At 48.4% G+C, this 18,907-nt stretch overlaps 2 protein-coding genes across 2 annotated transcripts in view; one reads left to right on the top strand and one right to left on the bottom strand.

Moving 5' to 3' along the window:
* LOC120837148 (AF4/FMR2 family member 1) overlaps positions 1-9,720 on the bottom strand; it is a 226,636-nt gene extending 216,916 nt beyond the window's left edge. Inside the window, exon 1 of the mRNA XM_040206363.3 lies at positions 9,687-9,720. The gene's annotated coding sequence lies outside the window, so the exon portion shown is untranslated. The remainder of the gene's footprint in view (positions 1-9,686) is intronic.
* Positions 1-18,907, top strand: part of LOC120835974 — a 110,567-nt gene that overhangs the window by 7,486 nt on the left and 84,174 nt on the right. Inside the window, exon 3 of the mRNA XM_040206361.2 lies at positions 102-438. Coding sequence (XP_040062295.1) covers positions 102-438 — 337 coding nt within the window. The remainder of the gene's footprint in view (positions 1-101; positions 439-18,907) is intronic.

Here is an 18,907-nt window from a genome sequence, read left to right on the forward strand (position 1 = left end):
GAACCGGTTGAGAGGAGGAGGCGCAACGGAGGCAGGGAGGCCGTTTGGCGTTACGACTTTTCCGGGAGGGGTTGACCCAAGAGACGCCGTGGAACGCACAGGTCCCTGTGGCTGGTCCCGCGGCGCTTTGCCCTGGCCTGCCGTGGCAACCCCGTGCTGAGGCCTGGCCAGACGATCTGCCTCAAGTGCCTGGACAGCATCCGCGAGAAGCACCCAGACGTCAACTCCTTCTACCTGGCAGACCGCGCCGAGACGCAGCGCAAGCTGGCGCGTAAGAAAGATCCGTCGGTGGCCTCGGAGCAGCACGACGGCTTGGACCCGTACGACTCGTCGGCCAAGGAGAGCACAGACACCGCCGCCAAGGAGGAGGATGCCGAGAGCTCTTCGGCGACCGAGGACGTCGACGGTGTCGGGAGGAAGCAAAGGCGCAGAAACTTTGTGAGTGCTTTCTTCTTTGATTTAACGAGGAATGGGTGTTACGGCTGGCTCCTTTTGGCGACTCCGGGGCAGTGAACGAGAGGCACCTTGGTTGGTTGCTGTACTTCGTCTCGCCATAACTTGGCCGATTCCCAGTGGGCCATTCGGCACGTCGGTACATCAGAGGTCAGAACGTTCGGTTTTGCCAAGTTATGGAACTATGTTTTGCGCGGCCGGCAACCAGACAGGCACGGGCGTCGCCATTGAATAATTCGACACGACCGTCGTGTCGGGAGTTCGGCAAAGCGCACGGATGGGTGCGTTCGACGATTACAACCGTAGACCGTCTCCAAGATACGAGACTCAAGCTTAAAGGGATGCTGACGGGATATTCATGCTCGCCAAGGTTTTTATTTAATCGTAACCTATAAGAGCCCAACAACCCAAATTGCAATTTGCGGCTCGAAATAGTTCTTTTTCTCTGCCCGAAAAGAGCCAGATGAGAATTGGTCAGTTTCAGGTGCGCTCACTCTTGTTTCCACAGTCGCATGCCATTCAAACTGATGGGTACCAAATATGTTCGAAGGCGTCGGTCATCCAAGACGTGCATTCAATATTAAAAGTAGGAAAAAATATGAACCTCATTTATTGTGGCTTCCAAAAAGCTGCAAATACGTCGATTGAATAGAATGGTTACACAGATCACGGGAAGTTAGATGTATGCGCCATTCTGGACCAACTTTGCAACAGACGTGGGACCCCTACTTCGGAACTGTAGTTTTCGGTACCGGCCAATTGATCTTCAGGCACAGAACAGCGAGGGGAAGGGAGATGAGTGTAAAACAATCGTGCGACGTACGGTTTAAGCAACATCCTCATTGTCGTTGTCTGCTTCGCTCGCCCGAGAAGCGGAGGAACGAACGAAAATTGGGTAAGGAGCGATAGCCACGTGACTTCTGGCAACTCTCCTCTCTGAGTCTCCATGCACATGTTTTGGTTTCGAGCAGTTGCGTTTTCTTTTATTTTATTAAAAATAGATGACTTCGTCGCAAAATATTGACTGTGTAGTCTTGTGACACCATACTAAATCACCTGGCAAAATATAAAAAAAAAATTTGCGGTGTGTTAGTGTCTTTAAAGGGCAGTAGTATGATTGCTGTGATAAAGCGTGCCAAAATGTGTGCTGCTCCATTTTGCCAAAATTTGGGAATTTTTGACACAAAGTTAGTTGCTCTGTTTCAACAATGAAATTGGTAAGCAAGGTCCGCTACGGGCTGGGCCGTCGTAAATAATAAGTTCTTGCAAAATAGAAACATTTTTCTTCTCATCCGCGGTTAAAAAATGAACATTTACATTTCTGGTGGGAAATGTTTCAAGATTTCTCAGTGTTGTATGTTTCTTTGGATAAATTTGTTAGATTCGTTTTTGCCAGAACTGGAGATTGAAGCTAACGAAAGCAGCGCTGGCATTCGATTTCCCATATACTTCGTCAATAAAGGCAACGTGGGCATTATTTTGTTTACATGCCGCTACTAGAACCTCCTTACATGGCACGTAAACAATGTCTCGGTAAGAATCATGGCCCGGGCCCAAGGGGGCTCTGCCCCCCCCCAGATTTCGCCGGGGGGGGCACGAGCCCCCGATGCCCCCCCTCTGTAGTCTACGCCTATGTCTCTTGTGACATCACTCCAGGCGCGGCTCAGCATCTGGGCTGCGGACAACGAGTCGATCTTCAATTCTCCGCCGACGCGCAGCTTGACGAGAAGTTGCTCCTCTAGACGCTTTCAGTACCCCTGTTTGAAAGCATGGACGATACCGTTAAGATGGGCGGCAGGAAACACAGCTTGACATTCTTAAGCAATATGTTGCGGTGGTTAGCTCAACAATTATTGAGGAGTAAGCAAACCTTGCGCCCGCTTGTTGTTGATTCATGTCCCAGCCACAGAGCTACTTCTCGAAAAATACGCTGGTCATCCACGCCTTCCCATTAAAGGTGTACGTCACGGGTGGGGGGGCGCACCCTCGCAAACATATCGGTGACTCGAACTTGCCAATGACCGGCAGCCCCAGTTTAGATGATCCGTCCACGTTGTTCGTCAAAAGGATTGTGACGCAAGCCTTGTTCAGCTTTCCGCCATGGCAAATCTTATTTTGGAGCACCAAGGTCCTGCTTGGAAGCGGCTGCCAAAATAAAGCAGTCTCATCCTTGTTATAAATGTCACGTGGCTTGTATTTTGCCAGGATTTCAGGCCAGTGTTCACTTGTCCACTTCTTGACGCCTTCTGTATCGACTGCCCACCTGTCGCCAGCCACGCCTTTTCCCACAATCCAGTAGCAGTCCTTAAACCGTTGCAGCCACCCAGGTCCTCTGATGAAGCCTTCAACCTTCAGGACGAAAGTGAAATCTCTCGCCTTCCTCTGCATTATCGGACCATAGGTGGGTAGTTTCCTCGCAGGAATGTCCAGGAACCATTGATAGAGAGCCTTCTCCACTTTGTCGTAGGCCGGTTTCCAGACACACTTGCTGTCGGCGTTCGGCCATTCGCAGGCTTGGCTCTGGACGATCGACTTGTTCTTTAGTATCATGCTCAACGTGCTTCTGGCAATCTGGAAGGTTGCAGCCACGTCCGATTTTTTCTCGCCGCGCTCGACACAACGAATAATATACAGTTGCCGACCGAGTTTTTGGACTCGGAGGGGACCCTGAAATTGTCCGAAAAATCTATTTCAGCCAAAAATATCAAATTTCTGCGCATATTCCGCTGCGTATTGGCCACTTTCCACTTGCTTGATGTCAACTTTAAGTTTTTGTGCAACTTCCGCTTTCTATTGTTCACTTTTCACTTGTTTGTTGATCTGTTTGATCACGGTGCGGCGCTTTGTCTGTGCCTTCTTTGCGACAAACAGCGAAGTTGAAATTGGCACCATTTGGGGGGGGGGGGGGGGGGGGGGCACTATTTGGAGACAAGGTTTAGTCCATCAAGCTCGCTTCAATATGAAGCCTATTGGCGAAAAACCTTTGAGGTCGAATGCAACAAGAACGGCAAACAGCCTCTCTTCTCTCGGTCGCACCCGAAAAACATGGACCACAAGAAGAACTGGAAGAACCACAAGGATGGGCAGACGGCGGCCATGTTGGCTATGGCGGAACCGGAAAACTTGACTGAAAGGGACACTGACATCCCCCAAAATTGTTTTTTTTTTATTTTTTGCCAGGCGCTTCATTATGGTGTCGGAGGACTACCCAATTAATATTTTGCAACAGAGTAGCGTATTTTTTTAATAAAGCCAAAAGACGCAACTGCTCGAAACCGAAACCCGACGGAGGTCGGAGAAGTGGAGAGAAGAGGTGCAAGTGGCGGAAGTCACGTGGCTACACCCGACCGTGCGTTTTTTTGTTTTTTTTTCGGGCCGGGCTTGCTCGGGACCCGGTGCATCTGCGGACCGGGACGTCAGAGCAGAAAACTACGCAGAATGCACTGTCAACCAGGTGAACTGGGCTAAAGTTCTTTCCTCCAGTGCTCCACTCCCCAACGCACCTTGTAGGGAATGTCAGGCACTGCAACAGGAAATTAAGACATTACGAAGCGAACTACAAGCCATAAAGACTTTACTGACACAGCACCAAACTCCAAGCCCAGAAAGACCGGAAACACCAGCCAATGAGAAAAAACGGAAACTACAGTCAATTTCCACAGAGGATGTACCCTCTCCAAGCCCAAACGCACAAGGCAGGTCTCAATACGTAACCAAAGTCGAGCTCCAACAAACTCTAAGTCTCTTTGCTAGCCAAATGAACGAGCAATTCGCCGGCCTAACTGCACAACTCACACAAATTTCCACGCAGCAACAACAGACTTTCACAATATTACAGGTCCGAATGGACAAAATTGAAACTAGCCAACAGACAACAATCCCCGGTCGCCTAAGCAGGAATGAGAAACCTTACCAGCGCCCTGAACTAGTTCCAGTAATTCAAGACATAGAACATGCAGCTAGCAATGACTAAACCAACTCAGCAATGCTTAGATACGCTCCGCATCTGGCAGTGGAATTGCGGAGGATACAAACATAAACAAGGAACCTTACAACAATACATCACCTCAATCGACCAACCGCCAGATATTATCACCCTCCAAGAAACTAACGCCTTAGCTAGATTGCCCGGCTATACTACACATACAACACACGAAGGACGCGACGTCTGCACCTTAATCAGGAAAGACATCGTTGCAATTCAACATACTCTCCCAGCATCCGAGCACGACCACATCTTTACAGAGTTGATTCCCCCCAAAACCTCTAAAGGCCACAACTGTTTTATACTCAATATCTACTGCCGCCCGAAAAACCGACACAGTGAACTGGCCACACTGCTCCACCAGGCCACAAAAAAAGCGGGGGCCAGTCGCCTCCTCATTGCAGGCGACTTTAATGCAGCACACCCTGCCTGGGGGTACCCCTACTATAACAAACGGGGCAAAGAACTAATGGAATGCATCGACAACGAAACGCTCACGCTCCTCATCGACCCGGCCAAACCAACCAGAGTAGGAAACAGCGTTTCGCGAGACACCTGCCCCGACCTCACTCTTGCCAAGAATGCCCCCCACACTTCATGGATGAACTTGGAAGAAAACTTTTCGAGCGACCACATGCTCGTCCAGACCGAAATACAAGGGACCACCTATCGAAGGCAACTTGGCGAAGCCCGAATCACAGATTGGCAAACTTTAAGGAAAAACCGGGAAACCGCTCCAGATGATCCCATCATGAATATAGAGCTCTGGGTAAAAGAACTGAGCCGTGATGTCCAACGCCACACTAGAACTCTTCAAACCACAACGCAAATCCCGGCCATAGACAATTATCTTCTACACCTGTGGGAAGCCCGGCGCAGCCTCACGAAGAGGTGGCGAAAACAAAAGCTCAACCGTAAACTGAAACTCAGAATAACCAAATTAGCTGCAGAGGCAGATGTGTATGCAGCGGTACTCTGCCGACAAAACTGGCTTGGCCAATGCGATGACCTCAGAGGCACTCTGAGCCTTACAAAAACCTGGAACCTGCTCAGGTACCTAATAGACCCGATGCAAAGCAGAGGAGAAACCAACAAAACCCTCAAAAGGATACTACACCAATATCCAGGCACTACAGATCTCTTCAAAGTCCTTCAAGCCAAATACATAGCCAGCACACAACCCCTCCAACCAACACCCTACACCGGCCCACATAACTCACCGCTCGACCAGCCTTTCATTGAGGCAGAGTTCAGAGCAGCGTTAACAAAAATTAGGAAAAACACTTCCCCGGGCGTGGATCAAATCACCAACAGCGCCCTTGCGAACCTTGACGACAAATCAGTCACATTGCTCACGGCATACATGAATCAATGCTGGGAAAAGGGCAGCATACCTCCAGCGTGGAAAGCAGCAGAGATCAGACTGATCCCCAAGCCTGGCAAGGAGCCAAGCATAGAGAACCTCAGACCGATCTTTCTTACCTCTTGCGTCGGCAAACTGATGGAACATATGGTCCTAAACAGACTCCAAACTTACTTAGAGGATTCCCAACTCATGCCGTACACAATGTTTGGATTCCGTCCTCACCTCTCAACACAAGACATACTACTTCAGCTGAGAGAGGACATCCTTAGCCAAGCCAGCAAGCACACACCGAAGGCCATCCTTGCCCTCGACCTCAAGGGTGCTTTTGACAACGTTAACCACGAAACAATCCTCCAGAATCTTAATAACCTTGGATGTGGAGAACGGATGTATTCATATATCCGTGACTTCCTCACAGATCGAACAGCGGTCATCAAGATTGAAGATAAAAGATCACAGCCCATCAACATTGGAAGCAAAGGAACGCCACAGGGAGCAGTACTCTCTCCGCTTCTCTTTAACATAGCCCTTATCAACCTCCCAAAAGAGCTGAATCAAATACCGGGACTGCACCATGGACTCTACGCGGATGACATTACAATTTGGATAAGAGAGGGATCTGAGGGAGAGATGCAAGACAAACTACAACAGGCCACCGACATCGTCCGAACATACGCCGAGAGCTGCGGACTGAAGTGCGCACCACAGAAGTCGGAACTTCTTCTTGTGCGGAAAAGGTCCCACCTTAAAAACACCGCTGCATCCATCGAGATAGAACTGGACGGGGTCTGCATCAGGCCCTCCCCCTCCATCAAAGTTCTAGGCATGACCTTACAGGAAGACTGCAGCAACAACCAAATGGTACGAAAACTAGATACCACAGTGGGTCAGATCACTCACATGATAAGGCGCATCACCAACAAGAAGCACGGAATGAAAGAACAAGATACTTTACGCCTCGTGCAAGCCTTTGTCATTTCCAGGATAACTTATGCCACACCGTACGCGACGCTCAAGTCATGCGAACACAAGAAATTAGACGTGCTAATCAGGAAATCATACAAACAAGCATTAGGCCTACCGCCCAACACATCCAACGAGAAGCTGCTAGCCCTGGGACTACACAACACCTTGGACGAACTCATAGAAGCCCATCTCACGTCCCAACAACAAAGGCTTGCAATCACCCAAACCGGTCGCAAACTCCTACATCACCTTGGGTACCCGCCCCGGCAACCCGAAACCTCCACAGAAGATATCCCCAAGGAAATTAGAAGTAACATGGAAGTAGCCCCAATCCCTCGCAACATGCACCCAGAACATCATGAGGGACGGAGAACAGCCAGAGTCCGATGGCTGGAGAAAATATACGGCCAAAATGACGAAACAGTCTACCTGACGCGGCCGACTATGCTCAGGGACCCGCTATGACAGCGGTGGTCACTAACTCCTCGAAGATCCTCACAAGCCTCACACTTAGACAGGCTACTACGCTACATGCGGAAGAGGTGGCCATCGCTCTCGCTGTCGCCCAAACCCCAGCCACAACAATTATCACAGATTCACAATCTGCCTGCAGAACCTACGCGAACGGAAGAATCTCTAGAACCGCCTTGAAAATTCTACTTCAAGCACCCCCCACAAGAACCGTGACTATCGTTTGGACACCTGCGCACTCGACCCTCCGTGGAAACCTCGCTGCTCATGCGAGCGCCCGAGAACTAGCCGGCCGGGCTCCACAAGAGGACCAGAAGTGGGTCAGCCAACCACTGGTAACATTCAGAGACATCACACAACACTATAAACTTTCCCGGCTTACCTACCCGCCGAGCCACAAATCAACTACGAAAGAACAAGAAACAATGCTCAGGCAATTACAGACTAACACCTTTCCCCACCCTACAAGACTCCACGCCATTTTCCCAAACTTACACAAACCAAACTGTCCCCATTGTAACGAACCATCCACACTCTACCACATGATCTGGGCCTGTCAACGCAATAAGGATATCACAGCAATACCCCATCCAACCATCGAGCAGTGGGAGGAAGAGCTGTGCAGCTCTGACCCGGACCGACAGCTACGGCTGATCGAGAGGGCTAGGACGGCAGCGAGGTCCATTGGAGTCCTGGACTGAGGATTCCACTCACGGCGCTCAATTTTTTTTTTTTTCCTTATTGAATAAAGTTTTTCCTCCTCCTCCTCCTCCTTGTGGGAGTCGTCTTCGCATATGTCTAAAAGTATACTTTTGTGTTACTTCGCATATATATTTGTATCGTTTTGTATAGTTTTTCGCTGTGAATCAGTTGTAGGAACTTGTGATTATAAATCTGATAAGCCTTCAATATGCTGTGTTTTTTTGTGTTTTTTTTAAAGTAGTTCAGTGTGGAGTTCCTGTATCCTACCCTTGTAGTTTTGGAATAGGTGCTGCATTCTTTTTCTGCAACATGAGTAGTTCGTGGACGATGTTGTTCCCCACACTAAAATACAATAACATAGTTTAGCATAAAAAATAGAATAATATTTTTTATTTGTTTTAGCCATGTTGATATTAGGTTTCTTATCTTATATGAACATCCAACTGCCTGGGAGTCTGGGACAGCTCAGAGCCTAGTTTATTAACAGGTGAATTCCAGTTGAGCTTCTGGTTAAACCAGACACACAGAAATTTCTGCTCTTTCATTCCTTCTATAATTTTATTTTTAAAAATGTATATAACTATATTCCTACTGTCGCTTTTGTTTATTGAGGGAAATATTATATACTTAGTTTTTTTAGTGTTTAATTGCATTTTATTTTCTTGGTGCCATGCGGCTATATCGGCAAGATAGTTATATTTGTCGTCAATTCTAGCAATTCTTTAGAGGACGCTGCAGAAAAAATTTCGTTTGTGTTTGTCCTTTGTCCCCCCTCTCTGACGTGCGGTGTTAACGAAGGTGAGGTGTGACTTGCGCGTATTGGCCGATTTTGGTTGTCTCGGTTTCGGTCGTCTCCGTTTACCATTGCAGCGTTAAAAACGAGAAAACTGAGTGACTGCTTTCGAAACACGTTTCCGTACCTGCGCGGGAAGCCAGCTTCGGCAATAAATACAGTTCGGGAAAAGCTCGTGTTATATATGTTTTTATTGGCTAAAGCTCTCGCTCCGAAAGCAGAGACTTGTTTGGGTGTCTGCGGAGTTCAGTGGTGCGAGGTCCGAGGGAGGAACTTTGCTCCCCCGTTTGCAGGGAAGAAGGGTGCTCCGTCTCTAAAGGAACATATGGGACAGGATCATTCCCTCCTTTATGGAGGAATATATATAGACCCTTTTTTTTCTAAGACGGCAGTAAACGAAGATGGCGGTGCCCAGTAGGCTACTGTTGGTACCCTTTTCTGTGGCGTCTGATATTCAGGAGAAGAGAGCTACTGCGGATGCTCGGAACCTGTTCTACAACCAAGCAGACAAGGGCATTTGCATGGTCTATATAGACCGACACGCTGTTTAGAAACAGGCCCGCGTTTACCCGGTGTGTGATTCGGGTGAAGTGAAGCTTCTGCGCATGCGCCGTGGCTGCGACAGCGTCACCGCAAGAGGCGCGACGTAAGAGCCGCGTGTTGGTCTATAGACCCTTTTCGCAAGAACGCCGCCATCTTGAATTGTCGTCATTTCCATGCAGTATGGGCGAAAACATTGTTTTGCCGTCGCCACGCCGATAGAAGGCATTTAGGACATAAACGTAACCGTCACACATTCTTGTTTTGCCTCCCCTCTATCTTTTAGCTATTTGCAGGTTGAAACGCTTTGATATATTTTCGTCGCCCATACCGGATATGCCTACTTGGCGGTCGGGGGCGAGAGTAAGCGGAAGAGGTCTATAGACGAAGGAAGAGTCCGGAGCACTCACGGTTGGCCTCTCCGTCCGTTGGCGAGCCCACGACGTCGACCCCACGCATCCGTCCTCCTGGTGTCTCCAGCGATGTCCCGCACGAAGACACTGTCCATCGTGCCGCTGTTGCTCCTGCTCCAGTTGCCGCCAGTGTTTACCGCGAGTCATCCTACCCCCACGCTCGGCGGAGAGAATTGTGAACGGGAGCGACCCGTCGTCAGTCCCGATTTATATGGGAAAAGCAAAAGAACAAACGCGTTCCTCGATGCGGTCGCCGACTGCCGCGGGTGATCTCCCCTCATCAGCAACACAATGGAGACCGTCTTCGCTGGGTGGCTTTGGCGGCTGCGCTCTCGGAGACGGATGCGTGAGGCTCCCCGCTCTGTCCACACGTCTTGTCATCGCCTGCGGAGTCATCGCGCGCGTCGCTGGCTCTCCGCGTGCCTTCGACGGGTCGGCCGGGGTCGTTGCGTCGCTCGGGTGTGTAGGGTACGGGATTGTCGTCCGCCGGTTCCGGATCTTGTCCCTTCTTTGTTGCCTACCCGTGTTTGGAACAAGTGGAACTTGAGTATAGTAGTGTTGACGATTGGGCTAGTTGGTCATTCATATTAGCTGAAAACAAACAGCGCAGGGACAAGGACAGAGTATAGAAGGAAAAGCATTAGCTTGGTCTAATGCCCTTCCTTGAGCATTGGAGTTGAGTTGAGTTGTAGACGCCAAGAGAACTTTGTGACGTCAGGGACTCAAACCGAAAAATATAACGTTTCGCTTTCGGTTACCGCTTCCTGTTGATAACGGTTTCGTTTCGGTTTTTTACGGTTTTAATTTTTACGGTTTCGGTTACCCCTTACACGTTTATAAAAACCGGTTTATTGAGGTTTTTCCAATAATTTGTTTAATATAAATACGAGACAGCCGTTTTATAATAAACGGTTTAAAATAGTCCCAGATATCCAACAACGTGAAGTTCAAGAAACTTACAAACGTCTTATTATTTCTAATGCCCGTGTCCCACTAGAGCGACAGACAGAAACAAAAGACAGCGACAAGCCTCAAACCCATGCAGCATGCTCGCGACGGTACCTTTGGCAGGCGTTTAGTCGTTCGGTGCTCGTAAAGTAAGCACGAGCGATTTCAAGTCTGCCAAAGTACCCTCACGTGCATGATGCTCGTGTTTGAGCATAGCCTCCTTTGTTCTACAAAGCCTCTCAAATCGCGAAAGACTCTGGTTTGAGGCTTGTCGCTGTCGTTTGTTTCTGTCTGTCGCTCTAGTGGGACACGGGCATAATTGGTCAGAAGTGGCACACGTTTCTAGCTCCAACGCTTGTTCACTTACATTGCATAGTTTGATAACCGAGCATAGAAGTTACTTCCGCTACTCGGAGATCATCGTATTTTATATAATATAATTGAAAATAAACATTCCTACTCTGCTGTTCGGCAGCGTTTGTAAACAACCCCAAGAAAGTTCCCACTGGGTGCTTAAAGAACCATTCTCAGCTTATCGTCTCTATAGTTTATTTCAACCTAATACATGCAGACGAGTCTTCGCCCACAGTGAAGGAAGGAGCAGAACTATAGCCATCCTTTAGTAAAATACTGCTAATTGGAATAAAGTAATACAATTGAGAGCTGGGCTGGTTGGTGTTATATTTATTATACGGGCCGCGGGCTACTTGGCATCTTACATTTCTCCTTATGGCTCTGGATTTTTCGAGCGCAGCTCCTATGGTACGTTTGCACCTGAAAAGAAATCCGCTCCCGCGGGAGCGGATTCGCTTCCGGCGGCGGCGGCGACGGGCGGGTTGCGTTTACATCTATTTCCTTCGAGGGGCGGTGGCTGCGCCGGCGGCGGCAGCTGTTCTCGTAACATCCCGTCAGATATGACGAGAAGGCGCGAGAGTTCCCACCTCGACTGTCTCTCCCGGGCATTGCTGCTCCCGGAAGAACTCCTACTCCTGAGGTAGGCGGCGTCGCGCTGTGCAAGAATGTCACATCCGGTCAGCGAAACGCCTCGTTCGGCGGCAGAAATAGGTCCCAGATCAATACGGCTCGCCGCCGCGTTTTCCGCCCAGCGTTTCGCCCCAGCGGCAGAAGCTGGGCGGATTCGCTGGCGGATCCGCAAGTGTACACTCTAAAAAAAAAAGGTGTCAAAGGAGAGTAACTGCCCTAAGTTACCCTACTTTAACCCTCTCTTCATCCAAGTTACTCTTTCGCGACCGCTTCTTTCGATGATACTCTCCCTTAACCCTCACTCGAACTCTAGAGTAACTGTAGCTAGAGTTAGTTTCTCCTCGCGATATCACGGGCTGTCAACAGATGGCGCCGCTATGGGGTCGGCGCATTTTCGACGCTGTTCGGCGCAGATTTTTGTTGTTGTTGTGTTTTTCTTTTTCCGGGGAAGGTTTTTTTTTTCCCTAGCCGCTTCTTTTTTTTTTTTTTTTTTTTTCTTTGGGGGGGGGGGGGGGCGGGGAGATGGGCAAGGATATTTTAATAAGTGAGTTGATACAGCCTACCTTTACTTAAAGGAGCGATGCAACAATTTTTGTACTGTGCACAAATACCGCTTAAATCGGATCCCTAACGTTAATGACCTATGAAACACGCGTTCGTTTTTCACCCCACGCAATAGAAGTCCCAGAAAAAAATTTAAGAAAAACGAGCAGCGTTCACCCCCTCAACTCGCAGCCAGAACAAGCGGCCACGTGATCTGGAGCCGATTATATGCCGCCAGTGTTGATCATAGCCACGCGCAGGGGTTGGCAAAGCGCAGGACACGCGCTGAGTTCCAGACATTGTTATGGCTCGGCTGTTGTCGTCGTTGCAGCGATTGGACACGGGTCACAACCCGAATGCTTCTCGAGCTAGCAATTGTCACGAGCCCAAGTCGAGTGCCCACGCAATGCTCGGGTCCAATCTGTGAACCGCATTCAAATATCGTCACTTGGGTGTACTGCGATCCCCGAGTTACGTCATCAAATTTTGCAAAGGAGAGATTGAATGAAAATTATCGCTTTTGTCCTTGAAATTACACCACAACAAAGGAGTTTCTTGGACAATGGTGTTGCGTGTGAGTATCCTTGAGTCCGAGGTGTGCCAGTAAGCAAGTGTAGAGAGAAAAACATTCCAATTGAATATCGTTGCACAGCTCCTTTAATTTTGTCAACGCGCAATTCAAATGTTTTTTCTGCTAATTAAAAAAAAAAGAAACTGCAGAATTTACAGGTGGTTTTTTGCTGCTCCTTCGTGCATATGCGTCGCCAGCGATACGAGCTTATAGGGACCACCAAATGAGGCCGCCGATGTCCGCGTCTATGCATCGCCCTCCCGTCGCGGCCAAACGCATGGGACTTTCGCTTTAGATTATTATGTTGACTTATGATCTTGATAGAAAAGCTTCGTACCCTAACTACGGGTTTATGGACTGCGCTTCGTGTCAGGAGAAGAACATTTTTTGCCTCCAACATGGTGACAAGGCACTGATAGTAGACGACGATGTTGGTTTTGACCTACAGTTTAGCCGGAAGTGACGTCAGCTGCAACAAACGTATACTCAAGGCGCGTTCACACTCTTGCAACCGAGTACGACCGAGAAAGACTTCTTGGGACCGGATGCGCTGAGTGGAGCTGGTCCTAAGAGATCGCAAGAGGCTTAAAAACCGGTTTGGTCTCTCTCGGTCGTACTCGGTTGCAAGAGTGTGAACGGGCCTTTAGAAGCGCCAGAAAAAACAAACAACCGAACTGAAAGAAGTAGTAGTGCAAACTCAGAGCGGCTACCGGCAGCTCAATTTTATTTGGAAAACACGAACGTATTTGCACACCAGCGGCGTAGCCAGGGGACGGGGTGTTGGGTGTTGAAGGGTCGGAACACCGCCGAAGTTTCATGGTTGATATGGTTGTCCCCCTTTACCGCTTCCACTTTTCCAATATCAGTATTTTTGTGTGTGTGTGTTTCGTTTCGACAATCCACTACGGCGAGGAGCGGTGCATGCCCACAACATACCGAAGCAAAACGAAAAAGACGACGCTGTCCGTGGACTGCGTGCAAAACACATCTCCGGCTCCGGCTCTTCGAACAGCCCTCTCCAAACTCGGCCACGTTTGTAACCGAAGCCTTTCTTCAGGCTCGCAGGTGCGAATGGCTTAACTCCCGACGTCATAAAAGCCGCGAAATCCTGACCTCGAAAGACGCTGGCCTCGCTTCGGGGAAGGCAGGCGGCTTAACTAAAGTTCCCCTATCCTTTGAGTGTCAAGGACTCGACGACAATTTCAGGGCAGCACAACAAAATTCCAAAATAGCAATGATTTGACTTTACGAACCCTACAATGCGGAGAAAACCGGACGACAAAATAACAAACAGCTTAGCGTTTTTTTTTTTTTGCTCCGTTTTTTTTTTTTTTTTTTTTAGGGTTCACTCGCTTGCGCTTATTTAGCTTCAATATGGCACAAAAATGCTAAAAACACACACACACAAACATCCCCATCGTTAAAAAAAAAAAAAAGAAAAGAAGCAACAGAGAAAAGCGACAGCATATGCACTGTTGAAGCATATTTGTAATGCTCATAATCACTTGGTTTCAAAGCGTATCTAGTTGACTTCTTTAATCGCCGAAGTGGGTAATGTTTACATGCTTGCGTTGAGCACGTGAGTCGTGGAACTTCTTCAAAAATGAGTTCAAAAGCCAAGCCGTTCTTGACGTTCTTTTTTTTCTTCTTTTTTTTAAGAAAGATTATTGACCTACAACTTCAAGCGTGTCATCACCGTCTCCAACAGCTAGAGTCGGCACATTCTCGTCAGGCGGCATCGTCCGCCCTAGGGGAGTGCGATGTTGTGGCCAACGACGTCGGTCTCTATGTCGCAAGCCTCGACTTCGATCAAATCGGCGGCCTGTGCGGAGCATTCGTTTTGTTAAATACACTTCCTGGGGAAGTACTGGTTTTGACACAGATGTGGAGGGACCGCACCGCGTAGCGCGTCTCGGCGGTACAGGCAACTAGCATTTGCCTAGAGGCTTTGTATCCTAATGTAACCCGCCTGCTTAGCTTAACCCGCCTGCTTAGCGCAATAGCTTCCACCATGCTAATTATAAACACCGTCGAACTTGTTGTCCGTAAGGTAATGACGTCACGAGAGGAAACCATAGGAGGGCGCCACCAAAACATCTCGCCTCTAATAGGGGCTGTGCTTTTGAACACTCACCGAAATATGCAAATCGGCACCGAAAGGGTACTCTCACTTCTTTCTATCGACCGACGGCGGCTTCCACTAAATGTTTAGACCCCACTAAATGATAGAAACTAGTATTTTTTTCTTAAACTTAAACGGAAATAGCCTAAAACATGACTATACAACGATATTTTCTGAAAAAATGTGATCCGCGCAGGGGAAGTACTGGTTTTGACACAGATGTGGAGACACCGCACCGCGTAGCGCGTCTCGGCGGTACAGGCAACTTGCATTTGCCCAGAGGCTTTGTATCGTGATGTAACCCGCCTGCTGCCAATCCTGGCCACCATGCTCGTTAGCAGCGCTGAATCGGAACGTTTGTTTTCTAGACTCCGAATACTGGGACGTTGAAGCACCTGAGGGCTTCAACGTCCCAGGGGCGTTTGCTACTCCGTTCCAAGCTGAGACCAGACGCTCCGCCTTCAACGCGAGCTCGCTGGCTTCGGTAGTGCTTTGGTTGCGCGTGCCTGCGCGATCACACTTGTTTTTGCAAGGGCAGAAAGATGGCGACGTGTGCGATCAAAAGCGTCGCTGTGGTCGGCCTTCTACGATTAGCCGAATGGTGACTATGAAGTCAGCAAAGGTTTTCTCATCGACAGAAATAAGAGTAATGAAAGAACTTCAATTTTGACGGTGTTGGTAGTGTTGGTTTCAGAGCGCAATAGCTTCCACCATGCTAATTATAAACACCGTCGAACTTGTTGTCCGTAAGGTAATGACGTCACGAGAGGAAACCGTATACGAGGGCGTCACCAAAATATCTCGCCGCTAATAGGGGCTGCGCTTTTGAACATTCACCGAAATATGCGAATCAGCACCGAAAGGGTACTCTCAGGCCTGGTTCACACTTGCGCATCGGCGGGCGAATCTGCAAGAATTCGGCCGCCGGGCGTAGCGTCCCCTCTGCATTGCCGCGGCCAATTCCGTTCGGCGACAGCGCATTAGCTGTAAGTGTGAACCAGGCCTCACTTCTTCCAATCGACCGACGGCGGCTTCTACTAAATGTTTAGACCCCACAAAATGATAGAAACTGGTATTTTTCTCACACTTTCTCGTAAAACAACAACGAAGAACGTAAATAGCCTAAAACATGACTATACAACAATATTTTCTGAAAAAATGTGATCCGCGCAGGAGCAATGAGCGTGACGCTTCACTATTCACTTCACTCATTACCCCTCTGCGCATTGCAGTTTTTGTGTTTAATCGTATTCTAAACTTCGCTATTCTCTGGCACTTTTCCATAGTTTTCAGTCATTGGATACCCGAGTGTTCCGCATTGAAGTGCACGCACCGTAATTTTTTGTGAGCCTGTTTAGACTTTTTTGCTCGAAGTCAATTATAATATTTTCTGACTGCGTTCTTTCGTCGTTTAACATTAAATTCTCCTTTTTTTAAATACTGGACGAACGAGATGGTGGAAAAGAAGGTTGGACTTGTGTCGTCTAAGAAACAGGAATATAGCAAACAAAATTGTGTTTGGGCAGTTTCTTTTCCCGGTCTCTTCTTTTCTTTGTGTCTTTCAAACAGCTTAAGCAAAGAAAAACACCCATGAAAAAAATTCCCTGGCTACGCCACTGATACACACTTTAATATACCTCAAGCCAAATGAATCTGAATTTCTTATTTGATGAAACGAGCGACGACGCACTGATGCAACTGTCATCGTCCTTTACACTGATTTTGAACACCTCGAAATTTTTCCCCTCTGTTTTCCGTTCCTACTTGCCCGGAATCTGTGTTTTATCCAGCAAAGGGTCGTACGAACATTTATCACAGTGGACTGTTAAGTTCCCTAAAGAAGACCGCTTTACAGAAAGTTCATGCCCTATGTGCGATCGGGTGGTGCACGAAAGCACCCGATATCAAATGCTCCACGACTGGCACCCGCCCTTTTGCCCTGCCTTCAAAGGGCTAGTTTTATCAGAAGCCCATGACGCGAATTCCCAGATCATGTGGCCTGGTCCTCACTGTGACGGCGGAGCATTCTGCTTTTAATTAAGAGACAGCTAGTGTGCACGCGAGCGCGTGGAAGGTAATCATGCCGTCATTTGTAGACCCTCAAGATATTAGGTTCTGCATGAAACAACGGCGGTTCAAGCGTGTACAAGGATTCTGCACGTGGGGCTATAATACTACACCCGTACGATCGCCCACATGTCGTTGATATTTTAGACTACCGATGTGGCGCATTCCTCATGTTTGTGTGCATGTCTCTTTGAGCGCATGCTCTCCTGTTTTGTTTATTTTGAGGCATTAGCTAGTTAGCTTCACTGGTGCTCTGAGGGAACGCCAAGTGGCCGACAATCTCCTTGCAATTTATATCACCCCTTTTCTTTTCGTTGGGAGACATTTGATTTATCATTATCTTTTCTTTATTTTGACATGAGGCTTCAAGCTGAGTTCAGTGCTCGTGTCTGTCAATTCCTTTTTGTCACCTTGTTCTAGAGTTATCATGTGTAAGCAATCTCTACTATATTGTTTTTTTGGTTACCCGGATAGCAAATACCAGCTGAGACAAACCGACGAATTGGAGAGAGGGAAGAGCGTAGTGGAGGGGCGCGCCGATGGCCTCGAAACGGGTTGCTTACGAAGGTCCCTCGTAGGGAGCAAGAGCTCTATCTCTCCCTCGAAAAGGGCAAGAGAAGGTGCTGAGAAAATAATTTCCCTCCCGTTTTCCCCACCCACCATCACTAATCCCTCCAAATCTCTTGTGAGCCTAGGGGACTCGGCGTCCGCGTCCTTGAAGGAGGAGGGCTCCCTTGATACCTAAGCTGACAGTGTCGGAAGACCGTCGAGCCCACCATGCCAGTTATCGCGTGCGCCACTCTCTGCGCGTGGTTACGGGAGGGAGCGTGATCATGTGATTAAAGCCAAATGTACGATTGGCTCACCGAACACCTTAGCTTCCTCTTCACTTTCAGCTTAGGAGTGACGGAGTCCAGCCCGCGAAGCGCGCGCACACACACACACTCACACAAAGTGGAATCGCGTGAACCAAGGCCTAACGATAAGGTAGGGACTGGACGACGGTGGGGACGGTCCCCTCAATGTCCAACACGCGCATCCGCGAACTGGAAAGGGGCAGAGGCGCTTCGCAATTTATGGAGTTTTTTTTTCCGGCAGAGATAGCTCTTTTCAAGAATGGCAAGATGAACATGCTCATATCAGGACACCGTGGTGTAAGTTTCTTAAGTTGTTTAGGTTCATTTGATTGCTTAGCGGACATTTATTATTATTTTTTTTTATCGGGTGAACCGGCTCGGCACCTCCTTTATCCACGCTTCCCCAACTGGAACTGGTAAGAACGATGGTTTATTGCCAATTGCGATCTTCAACATGCGGAATGTCAAGACCTTGGATATTCTCTCGGCAGCGCCTACACACCGGTGATCTTCCTTCGTTGTGGCCATACATGTCACCACCAGCTTCGACGGACCGAAGACACGACGGACCACTTTCTTTTGCACGTGAGTGACAATGAGAGGATCCTCTCCTTCTTCTTGACCATCGGAGACATGTGTTCTTGCTACGTAATGCACGTTTTGTCATGATCCGATCCGTTTGAAGCGTGTCTAACTCTGGGCCGGGAGTCTCCGACGAGTCCCGCGTGTAGTCCACAGCGATCGGCCTGAAAGGTCCTGTACAGCGTTATTTGTAAATGCTTTTTATTCCAATAGTCTGTGAGAGACGTTCTGATTGGGTATTTTCGTGTTTGAAGTCATTTAGTTCATTTTTTCTGTTAAAATATGGCTGTCTTTTTGAAGGTAGATGTGTGCTGTAGTAAAGTCCTCCCAGTATGTCCAAAGCCGAATTGCACGGGGCGTTGAGTAGTCCTTCTTTACCAAGATTCAGCTAGTCGGGTGGTTGTGGAGTGTCAGCTATGTCACTGCGCTATGCGAGCGTATTTGCCAGTAATCGTCTTTACTCGACAAGTTTTTTTTTTTTTTACGTGAGTGATTTATTGATTCAAGCATCATGTTCCGTTGAACTGTCATATTTTGTTTGTAT

Source organism: Ixodes scapularis, unplaced genomic scaffold (assembly GCF_016920785.2).
Source record: "Ixodes scapularis isolate PalLabHiFi unplaced genomic scaffold, ASM1692078v2 PGA_scaffold11__112_contigs__length_91849675, whole genome shotgun sequence".
Taxonomy (NCBI): Eukaryota; Metazoa; Arthropoda; class Arachnida; order Ixodida; family Ixodidae; genus Ixodes; species Ixodes scapularis.